Source organism: Canis lupus, chromosome 33, assembly GCF_011100685.1.
Source record: "Canis lupus familiaris isolate Mischka breed German Shepherd chromosome 33, alternate assembly UU_Cfam_GSD_1.0, whole genome shotgun sequence".
In the NCBI taxonomy this organism is placed as follows: Eukaryota; Metazoa; Chordata; class Mammalia; order Carnivora; family Canidae; genus Canis; species Canis lupus.
The window spans coordinates 26,273,010-26,287,443 of record NC_049254.1 but is presented as its reverse complement, the minus strand read 5'-3'; the positions used below and the strand labels follow the sequence as shown (position 1 = coordinate 26,287,443).

Here is a 14,434-nt window from a genome sequence, read left to right as displayed (position 1 = left end):
CAATCTAAGGAAGGGGCTGGAGGCTGAATCATTTGCCAATGGTCAATGATTTAATCAGCGTGACTAGGTAACAGACCTCCAAAAAAAAACCAGGAAGACAGGTTCAGAGAGCTTCCAGGTTGGTGAGCCCATGGAGAGCTAGGGAGTGTGGCTTGCTGGGAGAGTGCATGGAAGCTCCGCCCCCTTTTCCCATTCCTTCCTTGCCTTATGCAACTTTTCAGTCTGGCTGTTCCTGAGTAATATACCTGTACAATAAACCAGCAATCCAGTAAGTAACATGTTCCTCAGTTCTGTGAGCTGCTCTAGCAAATTTTTTTAATTAAAGATTTTATTTAAAAAATTAAAGATTTTATTTATTCATGAGAGACACAGGAGAGAGGCAGAGACATAGGCAGAGGGAGAAACAGGCCCAGGACTCCAGGATCATGCCATGAGCCGAAGGCAGATGCTCAATCACTGAGCCACCCAGGTGTTGCTTCTCTAGCAAATTAGTGGAACCCAAGGAGGAGCTCATGGGAACCTCTCTGATTTATAGTCAGCCAGTCAAAAGTACAGGTAGCAATCGGAACTTGCAACTGGTGTCTGGAATCCAAGGAGAAGGTCATTGGAACCTCTAGTTTGTAGCTAGTCAGCCAGAAGCACAGGTAACAACCTGGCTTTTGACTGGTGTCTGAGGTGTGTGTGTATGTGTGTTGGGGGGCAGTCTTATAGGATTGAACCCATAACCTGTGGAATCTGATGCTATCTTTGGGTAGATAGCAGCAGAATTGCTTGCTTGTGTATACGGGAAACCCTCCTACACACAGACATTGGCATTGGGTCTCAGCATACCTATTAAGACACCTAACCCAGACGTGGGAGGTCAAGGGAAGCCTTCTCAGAGGAGGTGTCACAAATGGTGAGTGAAGAATAAATAGCAATTAATAAGATAAAGAAACCTCCAAGCAATCGGACCAGGGTCTAGATTAAGCAAGACTTTGTAAATCACATGAGATTTCAGAGTTTTTCTTGAAACAAGGGGGAGCCTTGAAGGATTTTAGCAGAGATAAGGTCAGTTTCATACTGTAGAAAGATCACTGAAATGTTGATGAGTTTGGCACAAAAATTCAGATGTAAAATTTCAAAGAACACCTTACTTGCACCTTGTTTGTAAAAATAATTCAGGCAGACATGGTCAAAGTCAGTTGGAGTTTACAATAAATATTGTATCTCCATTCCTTAGAAAAATTCAGGGGGCAAAAAACGACAAAAATAAGACATAAGGATGAGGCCAAAGATTATGATTTCTATTTAGCTTTTGAAACTTAAGGACTGTGGGTATTTAAACTGACCGCACTATGCTCCCCAGGAGAACGAGAGACAAGACTGGTCTATGAAGCTTGTGGCATTACTTGAAACTAACTGCATTCATACCGTTGACTCCTTCTCCCAGCTATTGGCAGTTAGTCCTGTCAGTCCCTTGTTCTGCTGCAAGGTGGCATTTTTGATAGCTGATGACTAAGCATATCTTTCCACAGCAGTGTTTCACAGTCTCCTACACACCCTCTTCTCAATCAAATTAAGACCTTCATTAACAAAATGGATAGATTTGTAATGAGTTTTTACTACAAGGATCATCAACTATCCACCAGAATAAAATTTTAAATTACAAGAAGTTAGGTATTTCCTCTTTGATGCTGCCACTGTAATGCTTCCTGAGGAGCGCTTCTGACAGCAGCGGTTTGTGGATCTTTTGAGTCTCTGATGCCCAACCCAGCACCAGGCAGGTGATAAGAGCTCAGTAAATGTTTGCTGAACTCAAGCAAACTGAACTCTGTTACTATACTTTATGAATGTCAGCTGTTGCTCTCGAGGTTTAATTTATAATCTCTTCCTTTGCAATGTCCTGGCATTGGAGTTTCTCTGCTATGGAATTTTGTCCCTCCCGCATTCCAGATGTATAACTTGGCCCCTATAGAAATTCTTTGGATTTATTATCTGCTTTTTGTGGTTAAATTGAGCCCATTCAATTAAATAATGTGCTAGGAATCAGTCATGTTCATATACTTGGGCTTAAGTCAAACTGAAAATAAACTGAGGGGCCCCTGGGGTGGCTCAGTTGGTTAAGCGTTTGCCTTTGGCTCAGGTCATGATCTCAGGTTCCTGGGATTCAGCCTGGCATCATGGGGCTTCCTGCTCAGCTGGGAGTCTGCTTCTCCATCTGTCCCTTCCTCCCTGCTAGGTTCTCTCTCTCTCTCTCTCATAAATGAATAAAATCTTAAAAAAAAAAAAAGAAAAAGAAAAACTGAAAGAAAATAAGTCTTTTGGGGGTTTCTGTTTGTCTACCTATATGTATATTTATTCCAATAAGGAGTTGCTAGGCAATAACAGGTGTCCCTTGAATTTAAAAAAGAAGGTAGGAAAGTAGAGAGAAGGAACAAAAGAAGGAAAAAAAGGAAGGAAAGGACACCATAAACTCTTAATCTCCAAATTCTCCTCTCTCTGGCTGGGTGGCATAGGAGTGATGTATATACCCAACATTCTGCTTTGCCACTTATAGAAAGCCCTGGCGAAAGCCCAGTGTGATTCTGGGCAAGTCACCTAACTTCTCTGAGTTTCAATTTCCTTATTGGTAAAAGTGTGTGAATTATTCCAGCGGCAGTGTTGTGATGTTCAAATGAAGTTGAGATATGAGATCTTTTTTGAAAATCTTGAAGTTTTATGTAAATGTCATGCTATTTTTCATCACTCCTTAATGTTTTGTCATACCTGTATCTTTTTGTTGATGAGCATCCTGGGTAGAAATATAAACATTTTCTATAAGCAACACAATTATATATCATTGTTACAACATTGATGGGGGAATTATACATTAATGATATTTTTTCTCTCACCCTTCAGCCTCATAATCCAAACCATGTGAGGGCAAATTTATTAACCCCCTCTTTTAGCCTATGACTTCTCATTAGGTTGTACTTTCCTACCATGTCCTGAACATGTAAGGCACACAATGTAAACTGGTTAATCCACCCCTTTAACTTTCTATAATTTGTTTTATTGAATTTCTTTACAACCCTCTGTCCTCTCACAGAGCATTGAGATAAAGTGCTGTGTTACTTATTTTTAGGACAATGGACTGATGGGCAACCAAAAAATCAGGATGAAATGAAAAGGAATAAGTTTCTGAGATGCCTAAAACTTTCAGCTGAGGAAATTCAGGATCAGAAGAAACTGTTTGAAAACTGTGGTTTGCAGGTTATAAAGGTATACTTAATTTAAGGGAAAGATTTGACTCGTCTTGCTATCACTTGGTTCTGTAGCCAAAAGAATAATTCACCTGCTGATGACTCTAAGCCAGCTACTTGTTGACCCAAAACCCTGGGATTAAGACAGAAAGTGGGGCAGGGGTGTGGGCAGGCACAAAGGGTGTAGTTGGAAAGGAGGTAGAGATGATGCCAGGATGTACAGAAGCACCAATCAAGATTCAGGGCAAACCTATCTGCCTGTCTTGAAGCAAAATGAAAGAAATGGAATAGCATTTATCACACCATATTATAATTGTTTACCTAGTTTTACCTCTCACTAAACTATGAGCTTTTAAGAAGGCAACAACTGTGTCTACACTGTTGACCATTTCATTACCAGTGCCTGGCACGGAGTGACTGCTCACTGAATGTTTTTTTTTTTTTTTGAAAGATTTACTTATTTTTTCATGAGAGACATAGAGAGAGAGAGAGAGGGAGAGACAGGGAGAGGGAGAAGCAGGCTCCCCACAGCGAGCCTGATGTGGACTCGATCCTGGACCCTGGGATCACGCCTTACCCAAAGGCAGACACTCAACCGCTGAGCAGCCCAGGCATTCCTGCTCAGTGAATTTTTATTAAGTGGATTTATCAAAGAAGGGACAGGGAATTTTAAAGAGACAAGTCAAAGCAGGAGAGGGTTGGGCCAGGAGAGACTCTTAAAACACTCTACATGAAATGCAAGTTGCATGCAGCCATATGCACATACGAGCCTTTATCTGTGAAGCAGGGTATCAAGCAATGTAAATAGTGGTTCTTACTTTTTCCCAGTTTTTTTCAGTTTTTCATATCCTTGGGTCATAGGTGGAGAAAATAGACAATTCCGTTCTCATGGCTGTCTTCCAAAAAAAGAAGAAAGTGATGGAAGAGAGAACACATGGGAAACCTGTGAGCTGCAGGTTGTTTCAGCAAGTTCCTTACCAGTTCTGTGAAGCAGTATGCAGAGTTGGCTTTCAAAGAATGTACTCGGTGCCCTGCGGTAGGTGTCGGCCCCTCATCTTCAGGGCCTCCGTAGGTGGGGATGGGTGAGCAGACCTCAGCAAGTGACTCACCACGCATAGTATCTGTTGCTGTGGTGAGGGGAATCACTTGCAGCTGGCATATAGTGATAAAGTTATTTGGGAAGGGTCATATTTTTTGTCCTTCATATGTTTTGTTGCTGATGGGTTTAATGTTGATGAAAACGTTAGCAGTAAGATCTACAGTTCACTGGTTTTTTCTGTGGTTATGTGTTTTATCTGCAGAGAACACTTTGAAGCTTTTTGTTGCTGTTGTTATCTCCATAAAATTATTATCACCACTACCAAACCTCATCCCTTAATTAAAAGGGCATTTTCCTGAACTTAGTATTAAGTTGCTCTTTTCTGGGGCACCTGGGTGGCTCAGTGGTTGAGCACCTGCCTTTGGCCCAGGGCGTTATCCCAGGGTCCTGGGATCCAGTCCTGCTTTGGGCTCCCTGCTCAGTGTCTCTGCCTCTCTCTGTGTCTCTCATGAATAAATAAATAAATAAAATCTTTTTTTTTTTTTAAGTTGCACTTTTCTCTTTCATCTTCTTCATTTCCTATAGACAGCTAGTGAATGAATTAGATATCTTATGGCAGGTGAAGTGAATGACATATTGAGATCCTTCAGCTATGGGAGTTCTACTATGTGTAGCTTCTGTGTCTTTTTTCAGTTGTACAACAATAGTGCATACTTAATGGCCATTTTGTCCCCTTTAGATCTCTCCAAAGGAGGCTAAGAAATTTAGTAATAATCATGGAGAATACCTAGCAATGTGGCTTTACCTGATCCATTGACTATGTTCCTGCTAAAGAGCAAGAACCTTTACCTTTCAAACTATATAGCATGATCCTTGCTGTGAAGCCAACTCCAAGTCTTGATTTCTAGAAAGCACAGGGTCTGGTAATCTTCATCTCTTTGCCCCAGACAGAAGAACTTAAGCAATACCTGAAGTAAAAATTGAACATGGAAAATTCCTGGGGACAAAAATAGGTAAATGAATCCCTACCAAGAAGTCTTTGAGTGTAACCTGAAGAGGGTTATTGACAAAGTCTTAAAAATTCACAACTTCTATTTGCTCCTGAACCCATCATAACTGGCTTTCCTGCATTCCCCACCCCCTGCCCCTACTTAAACTACTCTAAGACCATCACTAGTTTTTCAACTCCTCTAGTGCCTTCTTTCTGGTCCTGTGGCAGATGCTGCTAGTTGCCTGACATCTATACAGAGCTTTCTTCCTAAAGGACACATACACCACTTCCCAAGGAAGACAGCCCCAAAGTCTCACCCTGTCTCATCATCAGCCTCAAGTCCAAAATGTCCTCTCTTAAAGCATAAAAGCAAGGTAATTGCCCCAACCCACTCATTATATAGTGCCAGGAGAAGGAGCAGGAAAAGTGCAATAAAAACTCCCATTTCTAAAGGAGAGAAGGAAAGTCACTGGTCCATACCACTAATCACCTGCTGCTGGACATGGATAGTGAGGACTCTATTCTGGGAGTGGATTAAGACCCTTGTTTCCTTGTTTTGCACTCTGGGAAGAATCTTCCATATGCGTTGGTGCTGTTGGTCATTTCTAGGCCGGCTCCCTACCAGGGGTCCATGGATTGCCTCAGGACCAGAATGCTCCCAGGCTACTGACAGCCAGGCTTGCAGTTTCTTCAGCAATACAGTTCCTTTAAAACCTCTGCAGGCATGAAGCCTGTTTACTTTTGGTCAAGTTTCTGTCTTTAAAACCCAGCCAAAGGTCTTGTCTCCATCTAGTCTTTAAGCCTCAAGATCCTGGTCTTTTACCTACTGGCCTCTGTGCTCTGTCCACATCCCTAGCTCTAGGCTTAAAGCCACTGCCTGAGGCAATTCAGATGATAGACTCATTGGGGAGATAGTGCCCATAATGTGACTTGCATTGACGTGTCTGGTGAGTGGGCTTAACCAAAGGTGCTTGAGAAACCCAGGAGACATTTTATCACCACTGAAATTGTTTTGCAACTCTTTTTTTTTTTCACTCAGTTTTCATTTGGAGTACAAAGGCTCTTGGCCTTTTTTCTTTTTTCTTTTTTTTGCAGGGGGTTCCCTGCAAGGTTCCGAATTATGGGACTCTTGGTCAATTTAGATGGCCAACTATAGGCAAAGGGGGCTTCTATTAACAAATCTTTATATATATATTTTTCTATCTTGACTTGCATTCCAGCCAGTTCTGATTTCATCTCTTGCTTGTAGGGCTAGGCTGAATGTAGCAAGAAGGAGCCTCCATGCTTGCAGTTTTTTTTTTTATTGGGTTCATTCATTCATTCCACAATGAGCGCATTCTATAAGTCAGGCCCTGTGCTAGGTGGGAGGAATACAACAGTAAACAAAACACACAGAGTTCCTGCCCTTATCCTTTATAATCTGTGAGTCCATCTGTTGGGTATTTTCTGAAGTTCTAAAGAAAGCCTTGTTTTTTTTTTTTTTAAGATTTATTCATTTATTCATGAGAGACGCAGACTGAGAGAGAGAGAGAGAGGCAGAGACACAGGCAGAGGGAGAAGCAGACCCCCCACAGGGAGCCCAAAGTGGGACTTGATCCCAGATCCTGGGATCACACCCTGCGGTGAAGGCAGACACTCAACTGCTGAGCCACCCAGGTACCCCACCCCCTGTTTTTTTTTTTAACTCTACAATGTCCCCCTGGGTGATTGAGGCTATACCTATAGCCTCAACTCCTACCTCTAGGATGACTTACAAATTTGTATCTCTAACCTCCTTCTTCTCTCCTGACCTGTAGGTCCATATTTCCCATTGTCTTTTGATTATTTCTGCCTGGAAGTTCTATAGCCACCTCAGACTGAACTCTTACCTTGGCCATGCTTTTCCCTAAGAAATATGCACTTTTATTCCGCCCCACCCACCCACCCAACTGATACTCCCTAACCTGGCTAATACCATCACTATCTATCTCCCGGGTCTCCTAGCTGGAAACTTTACCATCTTCTGTTCCATCCTTCCTCTCAGGTCCAGGCAGTAACACAGTCCTTCTAGGTTCCCTCTCAGTGTCATTCTCAGCCCAGCCTCACCTCTCTGTTCCTCTGCCTTTGCTGTTCTTTCCTTGGGCCTAGACGATGACCAGGTCCTTTCCTTGCCTCACAGCCCTATCCTTTAGTTGACCTATCCTTTACTCTGCTACCAGAATTATCATGCTAAAAACACATGTGCCTGTTTACTATCTGCCTTCCTAGTTGCTTACAGGGTTGAACTCCAGCCTGGTTGGCCCAGCATGTAAGGCCCTACCCCCCCCTCCCCGCCCCGCCCCATTATCTCCTCAGCGTCATCACTCACTGTGCTCCACCACACTTCAGCCAGGAACTTCTTAGGGTTTCCTAAATGTGCGGGATATTTCATGCCTCTATGCCTTTGCCTGTGGAATACCTTCCTCCTTACCCGTTTTATCCCTGCAAAGTCCTATTCCTTCTTCCAGACGTTGCTCAGATGGCATTTCCTGGCTGACACCCTCCCTCACTCGTGCAGGCCCAGGGGGCTGCTTCCTACATTCCTTTGTTACTGTATCTGTAAGTCAAAGTACAAACTCCACAGGTCCCCAGAACTCCAGTATGGGGCTTGTCTTCTTCACAGCTCTAAAATGGAACTTCACCTGCCTTTGAGGCTCCCAGGTCTACAAACATGAAAGACTCCCATCTTGGTGGTTCAAGAGGAACTCAGTCATTTTCAGAGTTGTCTCAGCCCCTTTGGGATTAAAATTCAGTTCCTGCAAGTTTTTTCCCCTCCTTCTCTTCTGAGAGTGCTGTAGATGATGTGACAGGCATTGTGGGGAGGGAGGTCTCGTTCTGCAGCTGTCTGTTCTCTGGCTTCCAATGTCCTCTGCTAGATAAACCACCCTGGGCTTGGTCATTGGCACCCTCCCATGCTTAAATTTATGGTGCCCCTTGCTCTCAGGGTCTACACAGGGCACTGTTTTTCATGCCGAGGTTATTCCTCTCTTGACCATGGTTGGTGCCCCTCCTGCAGCACAGGAAATTTTTGAGTGTGCCCATCCTTCAAGGTGAAGGGCAAGGTCTTGTGTGGCAGTCCTCACCTGTTCCGGACATCATCCCCAGGCACTGCTGCTTTCCACTTAGCTACCAGCTGGATGAAGAGCCTGCATCCACTAGAGTTGGGCAATGAATGGCCCCTTCTACTCTGGAAGTCTCTCCCTCCCCATTTTTCTGAGATTCTTGTTCTGCACCATCTTAACTCCGAGGGCTCTCTTGAGGGAGTGGGGCGGCGAAGTGAGTCCCTTCTCAGAATCCCCAAGAGTTCTAGTCGTGTCCTCTCTGATTCTTCTCTTCCCACCAGGCAGAAGAACTTTTATTTAATTGGAAGTGTGAAAACTGTTCTAAGAATATTTTATCCTTCTCTCTTCGGTTACATATGGCATGAACTCCATGCTCTGAATCCTTCCTTTAGGCTTTTGAACTTAGGGTTCAAAAACCCCTTTTCCTCTCCCAGAAAACCTTTCAAGACCATAATCTATGCTTTGATTAAAAATAATTATATATGCTATATTGGGTGCCTGGGTGGCTCAGTTGGTTCAGCCTCTGACTCTTGGTTTTGGCTCAGGTCGTGATCCCAGGATCCTGGGATCCAGCCTGGAGTCATGTGCCACACTCAGCAGGGACTCTCCTCTGCCTCTCTCTCCCCTTCCTTCTGCCCCTCCCCCTGCTCGCACTGTCTCTCTAAAATAAATCTTTTTTATTTAAAAGATTTTATTTATTTATTGATGAGAGACACAGAGAAAGAGGCAGAGACATAGGCAGAGGGAGAAGCAGGCTCTAGGCAGGAAGCCCAATGCGGGACTTGATCCCGGGACTCTGGGATCACATCCTGAGCCAAAGGCAGACGCCCAACCACTGAGCCACCCAGGCATCCCTCTAAAATAAATCTTAAAAAAATTATATATGAGATATATAGAGATAAATAAGTAGCAAGAACTCGGTGGAGGAACCAAGATCAAGAAGAATTTTCTAGGAAAGAAATCTTTGATTTTTATCTCAAGATACTTTTCTCTCCGCATAAAATTGTGCTGTGCTTTAACCATTTACATGTGGGAAGCTCCCTTTGTGAGTTTTTGAGAATAGGGATCATGTCCTAGTCATTCTTTGAAGCCCTAGAGTTGTATTGTCCAGTTGGTAGCCACCAGCCACACACATGGCTATTGAACACTTAAAATGTGGTTCCCCGAATCGAGATGGCCTATAAATGTTATACACTGATTTTAAAGATTACTACCTGAAGGAAAGAATGTAAAATATCTCCTTAATAATTTTTCATATTGACTATATGTTGAAATAATAACATATTGGATATAATAGGTTAAATAAAAACTATTAAATTAATTTTACCTGATTCTTTTTACCTTTTTATGTGGCTACTAGAAAATTTTAAGTTGCAGATATGGCTTACTTCTGTGGTTCAGTGCTGCTCTTGAGCCTACAACAATATTCGATTAAATCTGTAGTAAATGTAAAGAAAAAAATAGGGAGGGAAGAAGGAGAGTAAAAAGGAAGGTGGGTATATTTAAATGTAAGCTATTATTATGCTGATCATCATCAATGATGATTTGTCTGAAGAGATTGACTTTAGGTGTTTTTGCAATAGACAGAGACTTGAGACCAGGAGGTGGTGATTATTTGGAGGATTAGAGAGAGAATATGTATTAATACCCACATAGGCAATATGGTTCATAATAATCATAATAATCTTTTAACTTGTTTTCTTTTATCAGACCTAAAATATGGAATTGGTATATACTTCACCAAGAACCTGAAAAACCTAGCAGACCAGGTCAAGAAAACATCTGCTACAACTGAACTGATATATGTGTTTGAAGCTGAAGTACTCACAGGCTCCTTCTGTCAGGGTCATCAGTTAAATATTCTTCCCTCACCGTTGAGTCCTGGAGACATAGATATCCATGACAGTGTGGTTGATGATGTCTCCAGCCCTGAAACCTTTGTGATTTTTAGTGATACTCAGGCTATGCCCCAGTATTTGTGGACTTGCACCCAGGATCATGTACGGCCACAGGATCACTCATCAGGACTAAGGATGCTGTCTTCACAGCAGTCTGGAGCAAGATTCTCAAGGGGTAGCTCTGTCAATTAGGCTCCACATCATTTTAACAACTGACATTTGCTTGCTTTGGAGGAACTATCCAAATAATGATCATCAGTGAGTCAAAGTCTGGTTTGAAAATGTCATATGGGTTGTCCATATGGACCTATCAGGTTATTGAAGGAACCCAATACAAACTAGCATCTTAATTCTTTCATCTTTGTCTTCATCTTTGTCTTCATCTCTATTGGGATGGGTAAATCCCAATCCAAACACTCTCAGAACCACTCCCTCTCCTTCAGGATGCTCTTTCATCTCTTTTACTATAGGTAACAGCAAAAATGTCTTACATATAATGAAGAAGTTTTTCTATTATATAATCTAAACCTTTTTATTTTCTAAAATAATAGAGTAGCAGCCTGATGATTTTTGATTTTCCAGAGAATCTTATATGTTGTTGGAGATTTCAAAATAAAGCACCTTTGTATGAGTAACTGGCTTTGAAAAGTTTTATGTAAAATGACATTATTCAAAGTGGAAGGACATCAAAAGGCTGATATTCTACTGATATCCTGTTTGGAATCAGCCATATCAAGCAATGCCACTCAAGCATCATGAGGCCAAATGACTTATTTTTTTTAAGATTTATTTATTTTAGAGATAAAGAGAGAGCACACATGAGGGAGGGCAGAAGGAAAAAATCTCAAGCAGATTCCCCACTGAGTGCAGAGCCTGATGTGGGGGGCTCAGTCCCAGGACCACGAGATCAAGACCTGAGCCGAAATCAAGTTGGACACTCAACTGACTGAACCACCCAGGTGCCCCAAGGCCAAATTATTAATTTGCCAAATATTTCTTGATTCCCAGGTGTGTTTCAGTCATTTTCTGGGTGCTGGAGATACGATGCAGAACAAGACAAATGTCTTCAGAAAGCTTTCAGCCTGAATAATCAGAAAGGCAGCTATGTGATTGAGTATAACAAAAGAGGAATTACAGATTCTTTGGAAAAATTTAAGAAGGAGAGGGATAAATTAATCAGAGGTTGGGAGGAAGGCGTTCTAGAGAAAGTGAAACTCAAGGTGAGGTGTAGAGCATTCATAAGAGTTAGGTGAATGAAGGATGCAGCAAATCAGGAACAGAGTTGGAAGAGTATTTTATGCAGAGAGAATAGGTCTTATAAAGGCTGAATCCACTGTGACTTCGCCCAAATTTTACTTCAGAGTTCTGCAATGTAGAGGCCAGCTAATCTTACCATGTATCTCTTGCCTATTCTGAAATCCATATTTCTCTATACTCCCCCAATTTCCTGGCCCTCATATCCTTGCACAGAACATTTCTTCCACCTCATCTCACTGTAAGCAGCATTCTTTTTTAAAAAATTCCCTTCACCTATTTTACCACCCCCACCACCTCCCCTCTGATAACCATGTTTATTCTCTACAGTTAAGAGTCTGTTTCTTCGTTTCTCTCTTTTTTTTTGGCTTTGTTTCTTAAATTCTACATATGAGTAAACTCATGGTTTTGTCTTTCTCTGACTTCTTTTTGCTTAGCATTATACTCTTTAGCTCTTGTTGCAAATGGCAAGATTTCATTATTTTGGGGGGCTGAATAATATTCCACGATATATATATATCTATATATCTATATATATAGATCTATTTAGATCTATATATATCTCACATCTTCTTTATCCATTCATCTATCAATGGACACTTCTAAAATTTGGTTAATATAAATAATGCTGCAAAGAACACAGGGGTGCATATATCTTTTTGGATTAGTTTTTGTGTTCTTTGGCAATAGCAGAATTACCGGATCTTTTCGTTATTTTTAATTTTTTGAGGAACCTCCATACTATTTTTTTTGTCTTCATACTGTTTTCCACAGTGGCTGTATTAATTTGCAATGGAGGGTACCTTTTCCCCACATCCTTGCCAACACTTGCTGTTTTAGGTGTTTAAAATTTTTTTTTAAGTTTTTATTTAAATTCCAGTTGGTATAGTATAATATTATTTTCAGGCGTATAATTCTTTCTTGTGTTTTTGATTTTAGCCACTCTGACAGGTGTGATCTCATTGTGGTTTTGATTTGCATTTCCCTTATTAGTGATGTTGAGCATCCTTTTCATGTGTCTGTCGGTCATTTGTATGTCTTCTTTAAAGAAATGTCGTTCATGACTTCTGCCCATGTTAAAATTGGATTATTTGGGTGTTGAGTTATATATATGCTGACTAGTTGTATATACACACACACACACACACACACACGCATATACATACAACTTTATATATTTTAGATACTGAGTCTTTATCAGATATGTCATTTGCAAATATCTTCTCCCATTCTTAGATTGCCCTTTAATTGTCAATTGTTACCTTTGCTGTGCAGAAGCTTTTTATTTTGTTTTTCTCCCAAACCATTTCTCTGCACTTCCTTCCTTGATGTAGCCTCTTCTCTCCCTCTAGTTGTGCAGTTTGTTCCATCAGTACTCAGGTTGATCAGAATGATTTGATCGTTATCTGGTTGTGCTCTAGGAACAAAAGGAGCATAGGGTCCTTCTTCTATGCCACCATCTTAGCTCCTTAGAAGCTTCTTATTCTGATGTAGCCCCAATATATTATTTTTTGCCTTTGTTTCCCTTGCCTGAGGGAAGATGTCTAGAAAAATGTTGCTATGGCTAGTGTCAGAGAAATTACTGCCTGTGTTCTCTTCTTGATTTTTATGTTTTTTGGGTCTCACATTTAATCCATTTTGAGCTTATTTTTGTGTATGGTATAAGAAAGTGGTCTAGTTTTATTCTTTTGCACATTGATGTCCAGTATTTCCACTACCATTTCTTGAAGAGATTTTTCCCCATTGTATATTCTTGCCTACTTTGTTGAAGATTGACCATATAATTGTGGGTTTATTTCTGGGCTCTCTAATCTGTTCCATTGGTCTATGTGTCTGTTCTCATACCAGCACCATATTGTTTTGATTACTACAGCTTTGTAATGTATCTTGAAATCTGGGATTGTGATACCTCCAGTTTTGTTCTTTTCTTTCAAGATTGCTTTCGGTATTCGGGTCTTGTGTTGTTCCATACAAATTTTAGGATTAAGTGTTCAAGTTCTATGCAAAATACTATTGGTAATTTGATAGGGATTGCATTACATGTGTAGGTTGCTTTGGATAGTATGGACATTTTAACAATATTTGTTCTTTCAGTCCATGAGCATGGAATATCTTTTCATTTGTTTGTGTTGTCCTCAATTCCTTTCATCAGTGTTTTATAGTTTTCAGAGTACAAGTCTTTCACATCCTAGGTTAAGTTTATTCCTAAGTATTTTACTCTTTTTGATGCAAGTATAAATGGGATTATTTTCTTGATTTCTCTTTCTGCTACTTCATTATTATTGTATAGAATATATGCACTGAATTTCTGTATATTGAGTTTATATCCTGCAACCTTATTGAATTCATTTAGCAGTTCTAATAGTTTTTTTAGTGGAGTCTTTAGGGTTTTCTAGATATAGTATCCTGTCATTCTGTGAATAGTGAGTTCTACCTCTTCCTTACCAATTTGGATGCCTTTTATTTCTTTTTCTTGCCTGATTGCTATGGCAGCATTCTTCCTCTTGAAAGAAGCATGCTTTCTGTCTCATATGGTACTGTCTTTGGATATGGGCAGGAGAGACCCTGATCTGGCCCTCTAGTTTCAGAAGGCCCCACTCTGGCCTTCCTCTAGGTTTTCTCATCTTTACAAAAGTGAGTAGTCTATAGGGTCAAGACAATGTATCCATTTGAAGCCTGCATACTTCACTTCTAAACACCTAGTCAGTACCTGGAATCCCCCAATTTTCTTGCCTAAACAGCTCCATGTCTATTTCCAGGACTCAAATTGAACCTCTTTCTTGGGTCTGTTCTCCTGAGGGTCGACTATGCCACAGTCTGCATCAAGAATGGCTAAAGGGTGACTATTTGCTGGGATGGGGCCTGGATGTGAGGGCTGAGATGGTCACACACCTGTGAGCTTGTGACATAAAGCTAAAATAGTGCTTTTATAAACTAATGAAATTAAA

The 14,434-nt window shown here is 41.0% G+C and overlaps 1 protein-coding gene across 6 annotated transcripts in view; it reads left to right on the top strand.

The window, feature by feature from the left end:
- The window catches only part of PARP9 (poly(ADP-ribose) polymerase family member 9), a 33,614-nt gene extending 22,747 nt beyond the window's left edge, over positions 1-10,867 (top strand). For all 6 annotated transcript variants that reach the window (XM_038583016.1, XM_038583013.1, XM_038583015.1 and 3 more), the window contains 3 exons: positions 3,107-3,243; positions 4,086-4,260; positions 10,045-10,867. In XM_038583016.1, coding sequence (XP_038438944.1) covers positions 3,107-3,243; positions 4,086-4,260; positions 10,045-10,424 — 692 coding nt within the window. In that variant the 3' untranslated portion in view covers positions 10,425-10,867. The remainder of the gene's footprint in view (positions 1-3,106; positions 3,244-4,085; positions 4,261-10,044) is intronic.
- Positions 10,868-14,434: the final 3,567 nt, after the last annotated feature.